The sequence below is a fragment of the Antedon mediterranea genome, chromosome 2, assembly GCF_964355755.1.
Source record: "Antedon mediterranea chromosome 2, ecAntMedi1.1, whole genome shotgun sequence".
In the NCBI taxonomy this organism is placed as follows: domain Eukaryota; kingdom Metazoa; phylum Echinodermata; class Crinoidea; order Comatulida; family Antedonidae; genus Antedon; species Antedon mediterranea.
In genome coordinates, this window is record NC_092671.1 from 6,246,655 (window position 1) to 6,263,948 (window position 17,294).

Sequence of the window (17,294 nt, forward strand, 5' to 3'; positions counted from 1 at the left end):
TTGGTATCACAAGCAGTCCGACTTTACAACATATCGCCTCTCGCAAAACCATTTTACACAAAACACATTTTAAAATCTAGTACTTTTTATAATCTCCTAATTTTTTTATGCTTATCTTTGAAAACATTGTCTACACTGAATAACAACCGTCCATAAATCCCTGCAGTTGTCTGGTTTTTAATAGTTTTCCTATATCAGTTTAACAATCAATATAATGAGAATGTTTATTTTGATTCTAGCACGTTATACAACCAATTGCATAATCTGGGTACGTTTTCCCGTAAGAGTAGGATTTTATTTTGTTTTGATTGAAAGCAGCTTCGTCCATAATTCTTTAGAGCAAAACGTTTCAAGGTGATTAGTAAAGTGTACTCACTGTAAAATTTAAAAACTTAAAATTGAATCAATATTTTTGATTTCTTAATGTTTATCTGAGTTTTTAAATGGCATGACAATTCCCAACGATCACCAAATACTAGACAAATTATTTCTATTAGAAACTTGCTTGATATTCTATCAGTTTTGTATTTATATCGTTGAAGCGGAATTTATGTCGGGTTGAAGTAGAATTATGTCCTTTTTTTTTAAGCCGTTTGAAATAGATATCAAGTGAAAGTGATACTTGTATCTTGTATTGAAGGCCGTAATTGTCTTGGAATTGCATTCTAGTGACAAATATTGTCGTAAAGAACGCAATTAATTACGTTAACTTGAGTTTCTGTCAGTACTGGTATGTTTAAAATTCTAAATTTAAAACGAGTCGTTTGTTAATATTCATGTGTTATACTGTACCTTTTATTTTACATTTATTCATATTTTAAAAATTTCATATTGCACTATAAAGATTTCTAACAATTGTCAATGTCAAAGAATTAAATGTACAAACCGCCAGTAGTAGCTGTACACTTGAGGGATAAATGTGTGGGGCAACATTAAAATGTAACAAAATGAATGAATGAAATAAACCATTTCAAAATCCTGGATGCATCACTTAGTTTAATTTTCTGGAAGCAAATCCATACCTCATCATTGCTATTCAAATTATTCATAGCAAGTCAATCGTCAACACAATTTATGTAGAATAAAAAAGTAATATTGCATTTTGATGTAAATTCTAATATAATTTTGTTATTACTGAGGTTTAAATCAGATTTGTAGTTTTTGAGCGGATGTGTGAAAATTGTGTCGTTAGAATAATGACTACCCTCATTTATAATGTATTTTTTCTTAATATTTTTCTCTTCGGTTATCTAATATGTTTGCAACAAATTTTATAGTTTCTAATTTTGTTTGGTGATTGAAACTGATTTATCGATTTTTAAATTAAAGTTTAAAAGGAAACTATGCTTTAAATTCCAAGGTCTATTTTTTAATATGCGATGTTATTAAAAATATTTTTAGATGTTGAAGGTATTGGCTTGCAAATTCAGCTTGGTTTTTTTTTAGTTCAGTCAAAGTTCTTTGCTTATATAGTTTAGTGTATCCACTAATTTACGCCTTAAGAAGAAGCTCAAAAAACTTTTACCTTTTTATGTTGAAGATATTTGAATATAAATTAAAGAATTGTTAAGGTTTGAAATAGAAAAAATGTAATTCACAATTTTGGACTTCAGTTGACAGAACTGCCATAATTCATAACCTGTGACTTGGACAATTTATCAATGTTTAATTTTTTTCTCTCTTTTGTGGCTTCACCACTAATTTTATTCATATTAACTTCAAAAGATCAATACATTATTTCACATATTTCAATGTTGAATATTTTGTGAGCATGTTGTAGTGTTTTAATGTCATTTAATTTAATTAGTGGATGACCCGTAATAATCATTAATTTTATTAGAGTTTAAACATAATAAAAAATAAATGTCTACAATTTAGAACATTTTCTAAAAAATTCACTTGTTGTAAAGTTAAGAAAAGCTATTCAATGTTTTATATTAATAAAATGTTAATCTGCTCACTCATCACCCTTTTGTACTTTTTATAAATTCTTTTGATTTATTTATTTTTGTTTCATTCTTTCATTTCTTTTTCCCTATTCTTACAGCCCACTTACAGGGACAGAGACCAGGTATGCTATACCCCTTATTATTTATTCTGCCTGTTATATTCCATGTTTATCTTCACCGTTTCTACTAATATTTTTGTTTAGTTTGTGGAATTGTTTTATTGTAGTAGAGTCTTTCTGCCTGAATTTCCAAATTCCAACTAAAGCTCTGTCTAAACTATCAAACTTTATGTGACAAGAAAGTGTGAAGTGCCCATATATGGACATGATAATGTATCACTACCATATTTGGAGATATCACTGTCATATTTAGGCACATCACTACCATATTTAGGCACTTTTTTGTGTCAAATTTGTTTGATAGGGTAGACAGAGCTTTATTCTTTATGTTTTATAGATTAATATTGAATGTAATTTTCCTTGTGTTTATTATGAAATGTGGGATAACATAATTTTAGCTAGAGTAGTAGTATATCTATTTAATGTGTGTGTGTTAATTTGGTGTTCAGTATTTGAATTAATACAACCATAAGAATATAACAGTTGATTTTCAACATTCCTATCTATTATGTATTTAATAGCTATGTCTAAATTGTTATTGTATTTTTGTTTTTACTAATTAGTTTCTGTGATTGCATTTAATTCTTCATAATTTGTAAAGAATTTATTAATGAATGAATGTTTTTGGTGATTTGATGTACTATTTTGGTTGCTTTAGTAAACTTTGTATATTGTCCGATTGCAATAAGGTGTATTGTATTTATGGAATACTTTATTTAGAGAAATAGCTAATTCCCTTTAGTCCGTTTGTTATATGTATACTTGTTCTTTGATATTAATTTGCATTAATATATGAATTAAGTATTATTATGGTTAGATATGAATTGAATCCTCAATTCTATTTGAATAATGGTTATCATGACCACGCTTTTATAATTGTAGAAGATATCTGTGTTTGGGTGTCTGAACCTATCTTCTACATGCTCATACTATACAATTGAACATTTCTTGTGAGAGGAACCAGAAGATATTATGAATATCAGTAGAAATTACAATAGGAATAGAGAATAGTATATGTAGTAGGTTATTTCAATGATTTATAATGCTTTATCTCTTTTTTTCCCCATATCTGGTAATTTAGGTACAGCACCCAATATATCAACGAATAGTGCACTGTCAGGGTTAGCAGGGCTACAAGCCCTAAAAGGTGCGCATAGCACGTTTAATTTACAACTTTAGTGTTACTTCTCACTTTTTGAAATTGTGTTGCACTTTAACCTGGCCAGGTGTCCAATCATAAACTGATTATTATTATTATTATAAATTTTAAAGATATTTTGTTACTTATCTCCTTCCAATTAAAGACCATTTCTATTTCGTTTTAATGAACAAAACATACAAGTGCTCTTTAATTAGAAGGCATGAATTTGAAATTTAAATACACTTGGCCAATACAATTTTTCTTTTGGGGAAATTTCTTAATTTTTTTGTTAGCATGCCTCTTTTATAAGTTGTATTATCTTCCACGTTGCATGGTTTTTTTTCTGGATTCCAATTTGGTTGCTAGTTTTTTCCTCTATTTACTTTCTTTTGCATCTTGTATAGTCAATTGATTACTAGTTTGTTCCACTTCACTATTACAAAAAAATCACATTTAAAGTAGATTAGCATTTATGTGGTTGCAGGCCAATTGATAATTTTTAATTGATAAATTCAGAATTTTCGCAATGAATAGTATATTGACACATGTTTAAAGCCGTAACATAGGTAATATTCTTATACCATTGTTTTTCTGGTTTAGGCAATGCAATTATAAAGCTCTGTCTATACTATCAAACTAGTTTGACAAAAAAAGTGTGATGTGCCCAAATATGGTAGTGATATTCCCAAATATGGTAGTGATATGACATTGTCCATATATGGGCACATCACATTTTTTTGTTACATAAAGTTTGATAGTGTTGACAGAGCTTAATATATCTATATATAATTATGACTAAATTTAGGTGGTGGTCTGATAATATGGGTCAGTATATTATGTATTCTTTGACATTTACATATTTTTATGGTTTGCGTGATTCACATTGTTTTATGCATGCATTTGACACATATTTTAATTATTGATTTCCCTCTCTTATCTCTCAACTCGCATGTTTATCATTCATTTTGTACATAAATATTGATATTAATAGTTTTGTTATTATTAGAATAACGACTTTGACAGACAAACATGCTTATAACAATGATTTTAATATACATTAATCTGTCACTGAAATTGTAAAGTGTTGTCGTCCTTGAAACTACTCTCATCAAACTAATATAAATCCTTTAGTTTGAGAGTATTACATATAATTTTTTATGATCACTCTCAAGCTGATAATATCAGTCAAATATATCAACAAAAGTGAGACTGAAATTATTTTTAATTAAAGATTTTATAAGAACATAGTAAAAGCAACAAACAAAGTTTTAAAATTGCATTGATGATCATGATCATATTGAAGTCCGACTCGGAGATATCTTTGCTATTGCTAAATTTAAAAGCCAAAAAAAACATGGTCATATTGAAGTCCGACTCGGAGATATCTTTGCTATTGCTAAATTTAAAAGCCAAAAAAAACCATGGTCATATTGAAATAAATGGTGGGCTCTCCGCTGTTGATTGCAAATTGAAATAAAAAATGTTTTTAAATGTTTTTAAAAAGTCCACCTCTAAGCTATCTTTGCTATCGTTAAATTTAAAAGCAAAACAAAATATATATATAAATAAAAATAAATAAAAATAAATAAATATTGAAGTCCAACTCAAGCTATCTTATCTTATGAATTTAAAAGTAATGTACACATTGTGGGATTATTTGTTTCAGCAATATTGCTGGCCAGACAATGATGTATTATTATAGCCTTCATTATTTTCAATTCAATTTTTGCAGGAATCGCTTTCTTAATCCAGTAATTATAAGCATTTTTTTTTATGTGTAGGTTCAATAGGCCCAACAAATACACCAAATGCGCTTTCGGGTTTGACGGGATTACAAGGATTAGCAGGTAAGTGACCTTTGACATAACGCCTGTCCAGCTACGGTATCAGACTTGAGGTTTGCTATGTTTTGCAACAATATTTACAAAAACTGAAATTGGTTTGTTCCATATTTAGATTTTTTAAATTTTTTAGAAGCAACAAGTAAACAATACCAAAAAAATAATTTTCCAAAATAAAATAACTTTTACTCACAGCAATTTTAATTCTAATTTCATATCTGGTGATATATTGTTTTTATTTCATCCTATTAAAATCTGAGGTTGTGTTACAATATATATATAATTATTTTTTCTTTGCACTGAATGCAACATGGATTCTATTCACATCCAACTGTTTGCACAATTATACTGACACCGTTTCATCAGCTATGGATTCTATCCCAAATTCCTTTTTCATTTTTTTTTTGTTATCATGAAGACCCACTATAAATTAATATTCAAAATCTTGACTACCAGAACATTATAATAATAACCAAAAAAAAAAAAAAATTGTATTTAAACAATATTTTTTTTAAATAATAAAAAAATCGCCACTACTCATAAAACAATACAAAATATTATTAACAAAAAAGAAACATTTGTTTTTAAACAATATTAATTTAAAAATTTGGCTGAGTAAGTGCTTAACAAAACAAAAGGTATATTTAGAAAGATATTGCTTAGCAACACATAACAATGTGTATCCTATGCGATTGTTTGACAGCTGGTCATATTCTCAAGAATGTACATTTTGCCACATTCATGTTAATATCAACCATAACATAATAGATTTTTTTGAGATTTATGATAATTAATATAATAATCATATATATTTTAGATTTGTAAAAAAAAAAAAATCAATCAAAACAATTTGATTTTTATTATTATTTGAAATTGATTGAAATTTATATAATTATTACTAAAAGAGATAGTGGGTTTTTGTAATTAGACATTTTATTTCATAAAGAATTTAAAACAGATTCATCATACCCTGCTTAAACCTGATACACCGATTGCTGTGTTTAATCAAGTCATTACTAATAAACTGATAGATTCTTTATGTATACACATACAAATAACATATATGTGTATATATATATATATTTGCTAATTAGCCTCTTTCTTTTTTTTTTATGTTCATAGTATGATAACAAACTGTGTTTTTTTGGTTTATTTTGTGCAACCCTTTTAACATTCTGATAACAGCACCGTGAGGTGAACGACGTCCCCCTTAAATAAAAATGAAAAGAAAATATTCGATAACAATTTGAGAATATTTTGGCAACACATTTTAATGTAGTATATTATTAATACAGTTTTGTGCTTCAGCTATTATGTGTTGCCAGCTTTAGGGAGATGTTTGCCCTGGTTTTTAAACAACGTCTTTTTTGAAAATGATAATTTTTTTGTATTAATTATTGCCATTATTGTTGTTTATTGTTATTACTATTATTATTCTTGTTATTATTGATGCATGTTGTTGTGTTGACCTATGAACTTTCCACTCATGACCTTTCAACTTTGGAAGGTACAGGAATGACGAGTTTGACCGGGGTGAATGGATTTGGGACGCCTTCCACTAATGGCGCAACCGGACCTAGTGTAGATCTTTCCACACTATCACAGGCCTATTCTGGAATCCAACAATACACAGGTGCGTTATTTCACTCGGCCAGTTAAAAAAATTTGGGTGGCGACAACGAGGACACAAGACGCCAGTATGCCTTCAACGGGTGAACGCAACAAAGCACACTCATAGCTAACAGACATGTCGTACAAAGGCTCATAAATCCTGAAAATGTTACTAAAGCAATCATTTTACGTCTCAACAAAATAATCAAGTGTACAAAATCAAATTCAATGAATGTTTGTTTTATTTTATAATTTATACAAATTTCTCAATTTGGTCTTCGTTTGTCTTTTGTATTTTTAATTTTTCATCCAAAAACACCCAGTAGTTTCATTCCTGTACAAGGCCAAAATTTTAATCTAGGATAAAATCCTAAAATAAATTAAAATTACAATTGTAAATATATTTTTTTTAAAGGGATAATTTTGACCGATTATGTATTTATTATTTATTTTCCTGGTTACCCGTTTCACCTCGCTATTATTATTTTACGTTTCTTGCATGTTAGTTTTTTGTGTACATTTCCTTTTTCCGTTTGAGCTTATTTTTTCGCTCTGCTCCTTTTACACTCTGGTTAATGCATGGACGTGTTGTCGTTGGTTTTCTAACAATGTTGACGCACTGTTAACGCGGACAAGTTTATGTTTTAGTTTGCCTTGAATTATTAATCGATTGCTTGGTAGCCAATCACATTTGCGGTTTTTTTGTTTTGACATTCTCAAACATTATTCTGCTCTTCTACTCCGAACACACCTTGCGATGTTTTCTTCTGGAGAAAACTGAGCAATTGTTGTACGGAGCTAGACTATTCGTGTGTGCGTGTGATCGTTTACCCATTGTGGATGGCGCCATTCTTTATAATCTTTTTAACTTGGCCCAAAACAACAAATATTAACACTGAATCCTATTTAACACCTTCATATATATTTTTTATTATATGTGATAATGATTTATTATTATTATTTATACTTATATATGTTAATAGTTTATTACAATTGGTTATATATAGTCTTTATAACATACTATTGCTTATTATCAACCTATCATATTCCTCCTAATTCAAAACTGGTTTTCTTATATACTTTTTCTGTTATCCAAATTTCTCTGAACTGTACTATATTTGTTCTGGTTTAAAAATAAATTCAAGAAGTATATGGTAATTAGATATTATGTTATTCAATTAAGGATACATTTAATTAAGGACAACTTTGAATCAATCCATTCTGGATCAACATTAAATAAAACCAATTAAACAATTATGCATTAAAATTGTTAAAAGGTACCTTGAATTGCATTATCTTACTTTGGCAGAAAGGTCATCTTTAAAATTGAAATTAAAAATTAATTCTGGTCTTTAATTGGAAGCCAGGATATGTTGTACTTTGCACTCATAATCAGAAATAGGTACCAAGTTACTTTATAATTATTATTATTGAAAATTCTGTGCTGGGTTCATCATAATAATCTTTATAAATGACTTGAGGGTTTTACAAATAATATTCATTGATATATTGTAATAATAAACTAAGTGATGAAAGGCCATAAAATATACCGTAATGACAAATTGTAGTTGTGATGGTCTCCATGGCAACAAATGTACTTCCAACTATACTGCTGCCATATTGCTATTTAATAAATGCTTTCTTTTTGTCATTATTTTTGGTACATTAGCACAATTTCCAAATGGCTTTGGAACAACGTTCACACAACAACCTGTGCCAACAAAACAACGAGAAGGTTAGTGCGATCAAAGTAAAATCCATTTTATATTTGATGGATAGTTTTGTAATAACACATGTCACTTCCAAGTTTAAAGCAAATCAAACTTTGTGACAAAAAAAATGTAATGTGCCCATATATGGACATATATCATACCATATTTAAGCATATCACTACCATATTTGGGCATGTCACACTTTTTTTCTAAAACTAGTTTGATAGTGTAGACAGAGCTTAAGAGCTGCTCTTGTAGATGTAGTCGCTATTGGAGAAGGAAGAAGCAAGAATTCATTTTGGATACCATCCAGTAAAGTTTATACCCCAATTTTCACTCTGTTCCCGACCTGGCCGATAATTATTGAAATTGACAAAAAAAAAATTAAAACGACAAGCAAATAGCCTTAAAGAATTCACTGATAATTTTCTAGTATCTATTCCCATCTCTAAACACTTCATACAACATTTTGTTGCAAGCCCTAAGAGATTATAGTAGGTCACAAATATATAATACTATTTATACATTCGTTGCCACCTTGCATGCAAATTTATATTCACATTTTTTGGCCTAGTTTTTTTTAACTAGAGTTCATAAACCCAGATAACAATTCAACAATTCCATGCACATACGCTATGTGACGCACATAACACACTTAGTTGCAAAATGGCCAATTATTAAGATTATCAAATACATGTTAGAGAATCACGAGGGAAAATAAATTATTACAATGTATACAATTTTAAGTACACATTATTTACCATGATTAGTTCTAATAATAAAGGTAATAAATATATAGAATTAGTCATCAATCAAAATTTACAAAACTCTGTATAATTCTCATAAGTGATTGCATATTATACATGACATGCTTTTCTCTTGCTTATGTGCAGGTTTCACAAATATAATTTAAGAAAAAAATTTGAAAAAGTTGTGAAATATCTATATTTATCCCTGAAAAAGTATATTACCTTTAATAGTATTTAACTAAATATAGTGCTATTTGGTATAGAGAGCTTACAACATGAAATGGTTCATAAGCAGTACACCTACAATTACTATAGCACAGAACCAAAGCTTGTCACTTCCCCGCACATAATAGTTAAGCTCGGTCTACACTATATCAAACTTTGTGGCAAAAAAAAAAATGTGATGTGCCCATAATGGACACGATGATGTCATATCACTACCATATCTGGGAATATCAAATTCTTTTGTCACATAAAGTTTGATAGTGTAGACACAACTTTATATTAATTTATATAGATATCTATTTAATATTGTATTGTATTACAGAATTTCAGAATACTATATTTACTTGTTCCTAATTACCATTGTGTAACTATAATCAAGGTGATTTGTTAAAATCATAGCTATTCAGTCATCCTTCGTTGTTCTTTTTAATGTACCATATTTATCAAACTATTATATAGGCAGTCTGGAATTTATTTACAATTGATGCTATTGTCACATTAAGGAGCTATAACACTGCCAATTTACGTCACTCAAGTTCCCAGATGGTGCATATTCAACAGCGTTCCACTGCTCTCTGACCAACAGTCTACTTTTCCTGACCAGTATAATTTTCAACCTAATTGATTTTGTGAAAATTATAGACTGCTTATAAATTATATTTAGTTTGATAAAATCTAATATTTCTAGGGGAATAAACATATTTATTTAGAATCTTTCTATATTTTATGTTTGTTATATCCAGTTAACTGTATGGTGTTTTTTTTTCCATCTACCTTCAGGGCCTGATGGTGCCAATCTGTTCATCTATCACTTGCCACCAGAGCTTCAAGACGCTGACCTAGTTCAGATGTTTGCACCCTTTGGAAATGTTGTCAGCGCAAAAGTATTTATAGACAAAAAGACAAACCTCAGTAAATGTTTTGGTAAGAAGTTTTATCATTTAATTTTTTAAAATACTGATAATACTGTAGTAGATGCAGCTGAAATGAATATGAAACAATAGTTACAAAGGTCTGTGTGTGTTTAGAAGCATCTATTGTTTTACCTATTATAATGTGATGGGTTTACTGCTCTGAGACCCAGCCTGAGTAGTCTGGAAAGTTTGTAGGGTACAAACAAACCTCCCTTTATCATGACATGCCATTTTCAAACTAGGAAACAGCAGTCAATGTGTTAGTAATCTGGAAAATTTAATCTGCTGCGTTAGACTGAAAACAATCCTTTTGTTCAGTAGCCTCTTTGATCTCCCAGTCCATAGTGGTTTGCTAGCCTTCCCCTTTAGGGAAAAGAACTCCTAACAAATCATCCTGGCTATAGGCTTGCAGTTTGAATTACAGTTCTGGATATAATTAACTTGTAACTCTACTGTGCCCAATGGCCATTTCTCAATGTTTAGTTGTATAAAGATATAATTTGTACTTTTCACAGGTTTTGTGAGTTTTGATAATCCAACCTCAGCACAGTCAGCAATCACAACAATGAACGGTTTCTCAGTGGGCTCAAAGAGGCTTAAAGTGCAATTGAAACGCAACAAGGAAAAACCATATTAAACCAGGTAAGTCTACGACGAGAAAAACAATGTACTACTGACTATGCCAGAATATACCCAATCAGTGAAACTGTAGAGGGGGTGCTTCAACTGAGATGTGGAACCAACATCATTTGTGTTACCAACCAAAGATGATTATATTTTTTTAATGAGTGTAACCGCCATTTTGCATATCAACAGCTGCATTTTTCATGTGCAATATAATTATAATATAATTTAACTATGCAATAATAATGATTACAGTATTTTATCATTATCTCTTCCTATTTTGTTTGGTGATTTTGTTTTTTAATAATTATTATTTTTACAATCTGTTTTTGGTGTTTTGGGTATTTCTGAATATTATTAATTGCCAATCTTTTATATTTTAACTTTTATTTTTGGTGAATATGATGATTTATCCTTCTCTGTGGCATATTTTTATGCATTTTTAAAATGAAAAGTCTGTGAATTTAGATTTATTTGAATGTCAATTTGAAGTCCAAGTCCTGAATACATTAATTTACTATTAAGTTTTAGGTGAATCAATCTGTCAATGTACGTCAAATATTTTATTCAGAATTCTGTGAAAATGTTATTACAATTTCATGAATTACATCAATCTTGTTATATGCAAATTGTTATAATCCCCTTAAAATATGCCGCAGAATTGGATTAAAAAAAATGTAGAACCCATACAAATAAAATGTCCTTGTTGTTTTTATTATCAGCCTACTTATATATGCTGTTAACCTCTTGGGTCCCGAACACTATACTAATATAAAAGACAAACTATTACTGGTACATTTAAACACTTTATCTTTGAAATGTTTCTAACTGGTAAAGTTGGACATAAGTAAATGGGAGATATAGCTACACCTGAACACTAAAATAAGATTAGGAATTGTCACTTTGTTTGTATGGGTGTCTAATTAATAAGTTTATTTTGTACTGTTTTTAATTTGGTTTTGAAAATGCATGCAAGATGGAATTTAATTTTAGAATCATAACTTATTAAATGAGGTAACAAATGTAATTCTAATTTTTATGAAATATCATGTCGAAAAAATTTAAGAAATAAAGGAAAAATGTTTTGTTGTAAACTTTGAAAAGTGGACATTGTTGGAAGGAGAAAAGTTACGCATTTAGAGTTATTTTTTATATACAATAATACAAAAATGTATAATTGTTTTTTGTTACCTCATTTTGATAGGTTTGGTTAACAGAAGTGTACAAATAGTATCTCAATTTGTACCAGTGATAATCATGAGGATTAATTAGTTAATAAGTGATAAAAATTATTGATGGTGCGACTAACCGGCCTTAAATAACGAATATTTTACCAAAAATGTGTTTTTTAACAAAAGAAACAAAAATGTATTACCAGTTATTAAAGTGAAATAGGAAAGTAAAAATAGGTATTTAATAAATAAAGAATTCCAAATTTTTTATTAATTTTTTTTTATAAAAACAATTGTTACAAAAAGATTCAGTACAACTTTTGGCAGTATAATTGATACGGTTGGAATGATTTTCAACACAGATGATTGGCGCTTGATATTTTATCATTCCATTTTATGTGTGTGTGTTTTGTAATATTTTTGTGCTTAATGTTTTGTCATCACTGCCTGGTGTATTTGTAGTTTTTGTAACCATTGTTTTTAGCTACTGCTAACCTGTTTTTGGTAAAACGATTGTTAAAAAAAGGAAATTTAAATTTGAAATAATTTGTAAAAGTTAATTGTAAACAAACTTGACCCATTAAATTTGGTAAAAATTAAATTAAAATTCCTTATATTCCCAAATTAAATGCAATACAAGAGCTTTAACATTTAACAAAATTAATAATTTGTAACTTGTATCATCTTTCTTTGTATGCGTTTTCAATGTAGTTTTTTAGTTTCACTATTATTTCATGTTTTACTTTATCTTTTTAATTTAGCTTGCTTTTTTTAATTCATGCATGCTGTTAAATTATTGTGTGCTCCCTATAATTGTCTTAAAAAATTGTTTTTTGGAAAATGAGGAACAAAAAATTCAATGATATGTTATATCTTCCTATCAATGTAATGTTTGTTAATGATATAAGTACTTTACTGTGTTTTTACATTTTGTTATTTAATTTTACATCTTTTCATTTTAGTTGCTACTTCCATTGTGGAAGTTTCTTCTTTACACTCTTTTCATAATTTACTAACTCCACAATTTATCTGTCAATCCATTCCTATGTTTTTTGTTTTTTTGTTTTCTTGTTCTTTATAATAGATGGGCATCTGTGAAAAAAACTCGTACCATGCCCGTTTTGCGTGATGTCTACGTCTTTATACAGTTGAATCTGGCATCAGTCACGTGTCGTTCTTCTTTCCTGTCTCGCACTTCTGTTTATTGCCTCGTCACGTGCGTGTCGCGTCTTTTGTCTTCATCATCCATAAAAAATAGTATAAACAAAAATCACGGATAATAAATTAATTTGATGCAACTTCAAGTCCTGTGTTGTATACATACACCTTTGTTGCATTAAACCAATCAGCTCTGTTGATGTTCAAAACAATCAAGTTAAATTGTTGCATTTTAAAAAGAGATTGAAGTTTTTTTTTTGTGGTATTTGGTTGAAACACTTTAAAAAGTAGTTTTAAAAATCTAGTGCTGTACTGTTTTTAAAAAAAATTTAAAATGTTTGTTTTTTCCCCTTTGAATTGAAAGTTACTAAGCTCTTATCATGGCGAAAATGTTTAATAATAAAATGAGCTTTAATTAGTTTCTGTTTTTCCCCTGTTTAACAGTTGTCAGAATAGAAAAAAAATTTTTTCTATGATTATTATTATTATTATTATTATTATGAATGTAGTATAGATGTTAAACATAGAGTAGGTAATTTTAAAACCAATGAATTTTTTTGTTCGCCTGATTGTGTTAGTGAAAAAATGAATCTGGAATATATATGTAGTGACAGGGCTTGTAAATTATTAGTAATAATTTTGGTTTTTATATGTTAATGTAAAGAGAATTGGTTGAATTGTACTGGTGTGCTAACTGTTGTAGTGTGCATTGTTGATACTTTATAGATAACAATAGCACATTGGTTATTTCTCTCTTTATTTCATTTAATTTATTTTGATTCTTAATATGCAGTGGTATATGTCGTCAAGCCAAAAGATATTAATTGTTGTGTTTTGGGTTTTGTTTCGTCAGTTTTTTAGGCATTTTAAAAAAGAAATAATCTTTGTTTGGCTAAGAAATTTGGAAGCGTGCAAGAAAAATAATTGTTTTGTGTTAAATTATAAATGCTGCCCTTTATCGTAGTTTGTTTTACGAAAAGACAGTGAATGTTTTGGTCGGTTGACTTTGTTACAGTATAAAATAGCCAAAGGATGATAATATGTTTAATTGTAATGATTAAAAATCTACTTGATATTAGTTAAAATACAGTATGTGTTTGAATATTACCTTAATGTTAAACCAAGTATACACTCTTGGAGTTTTAGTTCTGTTATGATTGATATTATAATATATGTAAATTAATACATAACTAAAACACATCAGCGTGTGTGTGGGTGTGCGTGCGTGTTGGTGCGCCTGCGTGTATGTGTGTGCGTGCGTACGTTAGGATATCTGTAGCAGGTAATACTATTGTGATTTTGTAATATAACAGTTTTAATTAATATTGTCCCAAAAGTATAACAAGTGTGGGATTCCTGATGACTTAAAACTACGGGTATTAAAAAAAAAAGTCGTGTTGAATATGGTATACCTAATATTGCTGTGTTTAATTGTGTTTGTTTGCAATTCTGTTATAGAAAATACTTAATTCTTGTGAGAAAAAAACGACAGGCAATTTCAATTTATGTAAAAAAAAATGTGTTTACGACTGTGATAATCAGTATATTCCTTGATAATTTTATTGTGTTTGAAAAAAAGTCATTGGATGACAAGAGGTTAGACAGCAGGGTAGAATCATATATAATTGATTTACATTGTTGTGTTATTTAATGGCAATCAGGGTAATGTTTTAAAGCAATTAAATTCTGTTGTATGATGACCTGCATTGTTTGTCGTCGCCTTGGCGATGATGAATACCATATCAGTTTTCACAAAGGACAGGTAATTGACAATACTTACTGTATATTTTACATCTGCTATTTTTCTTACTTTAGAAAATAATAAAATATTTAAAAAACAATAAAAATCATTGACTTTTTGAATTGCTAAATGGCGGTTTTGTTGCACTTGTTAAGTATATTACCGCACCTTGTCTCTTTGTTATGTACAATTTGTGATTCCTTGAAACAAGTTTTTGTCTTTGTTATGAGTATAGTTACGTCTCGTGTTAAAATCTTTAGAATGGTCATCGGCCAGAGATGTTTTCATAATCCCTATTGTATTCAACAATATTGATATATTAAATATAAACAAATATTTCACTTATTTTAAAATAATATACTGCATGTATGATTCATTAATCAGCCTAGCATCAGAATAGCATCATATAATAATCAAATATTATATAGGAAGATTATGCAAAAAAAGTACCCCCTTCCTAAAATATATATTATACATAAACTATATGATAGACAATATTATAAATTTAGTACAGTATCGTGAATTCCTCATGTAATTGTAATGGTGTTTTACAGTGTTTTTTTTATCAATGTAAATGTTTTTTTTCCGTTAAATGCACTGTTTTTGTTTGTTGAAATTTAATGCATAGACACATAGCTCTCAAGCACGCTTTTCTACGGCTTTGGGTGCAAAAGATAGAGCCAATTATTTTAAAAGTACCAGTTTCTTAAGGATGCGCATTTCATTTATTAACAAATAACATCACATTTGTGTTTTAATTTTTAAAATATAACCATGTTATTATTCAATGTATGTATGTATCTATGTTTGTTGATTTTTAGACATGGTATCGTAAATATGGGTTTCCATTTATGTTTTTTTATTGCAATTTTAGCGAGTTAAGATAATTTTAGCTTTATTATAAAGGCAGTTAGTTTAGCCAGCTTTGTTAGATAGCACACTTCCTAAATTCAATTTGCACCTTTAATAAAATTAGTAATTTTAATTAGTATAACAAGTACCTCTATATATATAAATATATGTGCATGTCATTGGTCATTACATGTTATGTATTATGTATAAAACACTACTATGTCTATTGCGATTATATCACTGGGTGAATACACTACATTTGATCTCTCTAGAACGACCCCGCCTTCACCTTTCCAACCTTTAAATATTTGGGGTACCAAAACAAAAAAGAATTTGATATTTAATTTGGACATGGGGATATTTTTCTTATTTAAGGAAATTAAATAATATATTATTTTTATGAGTTAAAATCAATTTTCCAACTTTATGATTATTACAATACCAGTGGATGAAGAGTTAGTTTCCAGTTTTAAATAACAATACTGTTAAAACAAATATTGTAGTAAATGTTTAATAAATTGTTTTGTCTGTTTGCCCTGTTTTGGGGTTATTATGTAGTTACTTGGTTGTGAGTTTTATGGGATTGTTATTTGTTAAATTACAAATTGATTGTTGATATTATGTCTTTAATGTAGTGTTTAAGTGTATAGTATGCTGTTGGCCACAGCCTCCGTTTCTTCTGTGTATTGCTCACTCACGCATAGTAAAAATACTTAGGTCATTTTATTCTTGATACGAACCGTATACAATTAATATCGTTGTTTCAAAACTATTCACATCTTAAATTAACATCACCTTGAGGTCCATCAACGAATCACTCGGCAATTGTAAGAAACTTTTAACATTACACCATATGTACTCATTCATGTTATTAATAATATAACACAATGTGGCTATTTAAAGATATTTGCATTTATAAAAAAAAAAATGATTTTAAGCTGTTATGATAAAGTAATTCCTATTTGTACAAAGAAATAAAACCATTTATTTAATGAATATTCATTTTATTGCTTTTAAAGAAGGAAAATCAAACACTTGAATTTGTTGTTGAAACAGTTGATTTTATAAGAGGTCAGAGGTCAGTCTGTCCGATTGTTTTCTTTAATTAAACTAAATCTAAACAGGTTTTGAGATTTAGTGGTAAAATAAAACCACAACATTTTTTTGTTTAATGTAACTATTGTTTTTTTCATTCAGAAATCTTTTGTGTTCTATTCTGTGGCCAACACAATTTGTGAGTGTATTATACTCTGACGATTAAAGTTGCCTTGTCTGCACCGTTTATGTGTGTCTGAGTTTCTATGTTTGTCGCTGCTAAGTGTCCACGTTGCTTTGTTTGTCAAATGTTTTATGTCTCTTGTCCAGAAATGTACCCATTAATAAGTTGTCGTAATAAAAAATGGATTCATTTAGGTAATGTTTTGAATAAGATATTTTTTTATCTTCTAAAAACAAAAAGCAAAATCCTTCGAACAAAGTTACTACA

The 17,294-nt window shown here is 28.8% G+C and overlaps 1 protein-coding gene across 20 annotated transcripts in view; it reads left to right on the forward strand.

Moving 5' to 3' along the window:
* Positions 1–17,090, forward strand: part of LOC140040179 (CUGBP Elav-like family member 2) — a 111,033-nt gene extending 93,943 nt beyond the window's left edge. For 7 of the 20 annotated variants that reach the window (XM_072085909.1, XM_072085903.1, XM_072085912.1 and 4 more), the window contains 8 exons: positions 2,048–2,071; positions 3,150–3,215; positions 4,991–5,055; positions 6,554–6,683; positions 8,331–8,396; positions 10,128–10,271; positions 10,777–10,903; positions 13,142–17,090. In XM_072085909.1, coding sequence (XP_071942010.1) covers positions 2,048–2,071; positions 3,150–3,215; positions 4,991–5,055; positions 6,554–6,683; positions 8,331–8,396; positions 10,128–10,271; positions 10,777–10,898 — 617 coding nt within the window. In that variant the 3' untranslated portion in view covers positions 10,899–10,903; positions 13,142–17,090. Of the gene's footprint in view, positions 1–2,047; positions 2,072–3,149; positions 3,216–4,990; positions 5,057–6,553; positions 6,684–8,330; positions 8,397–10,127; positions 10,272–10,776; positions 10,904–13,141 lie in introns of all 20 variants that reach the window. The other 13 variants (XM_072085907.1, XM_072085913.1, XM_072085917.1 and 10 more) reach the window with 6 other exon arrangements.
* Positions 17,091–17,294: the final 204 nt, after the last annotated feature.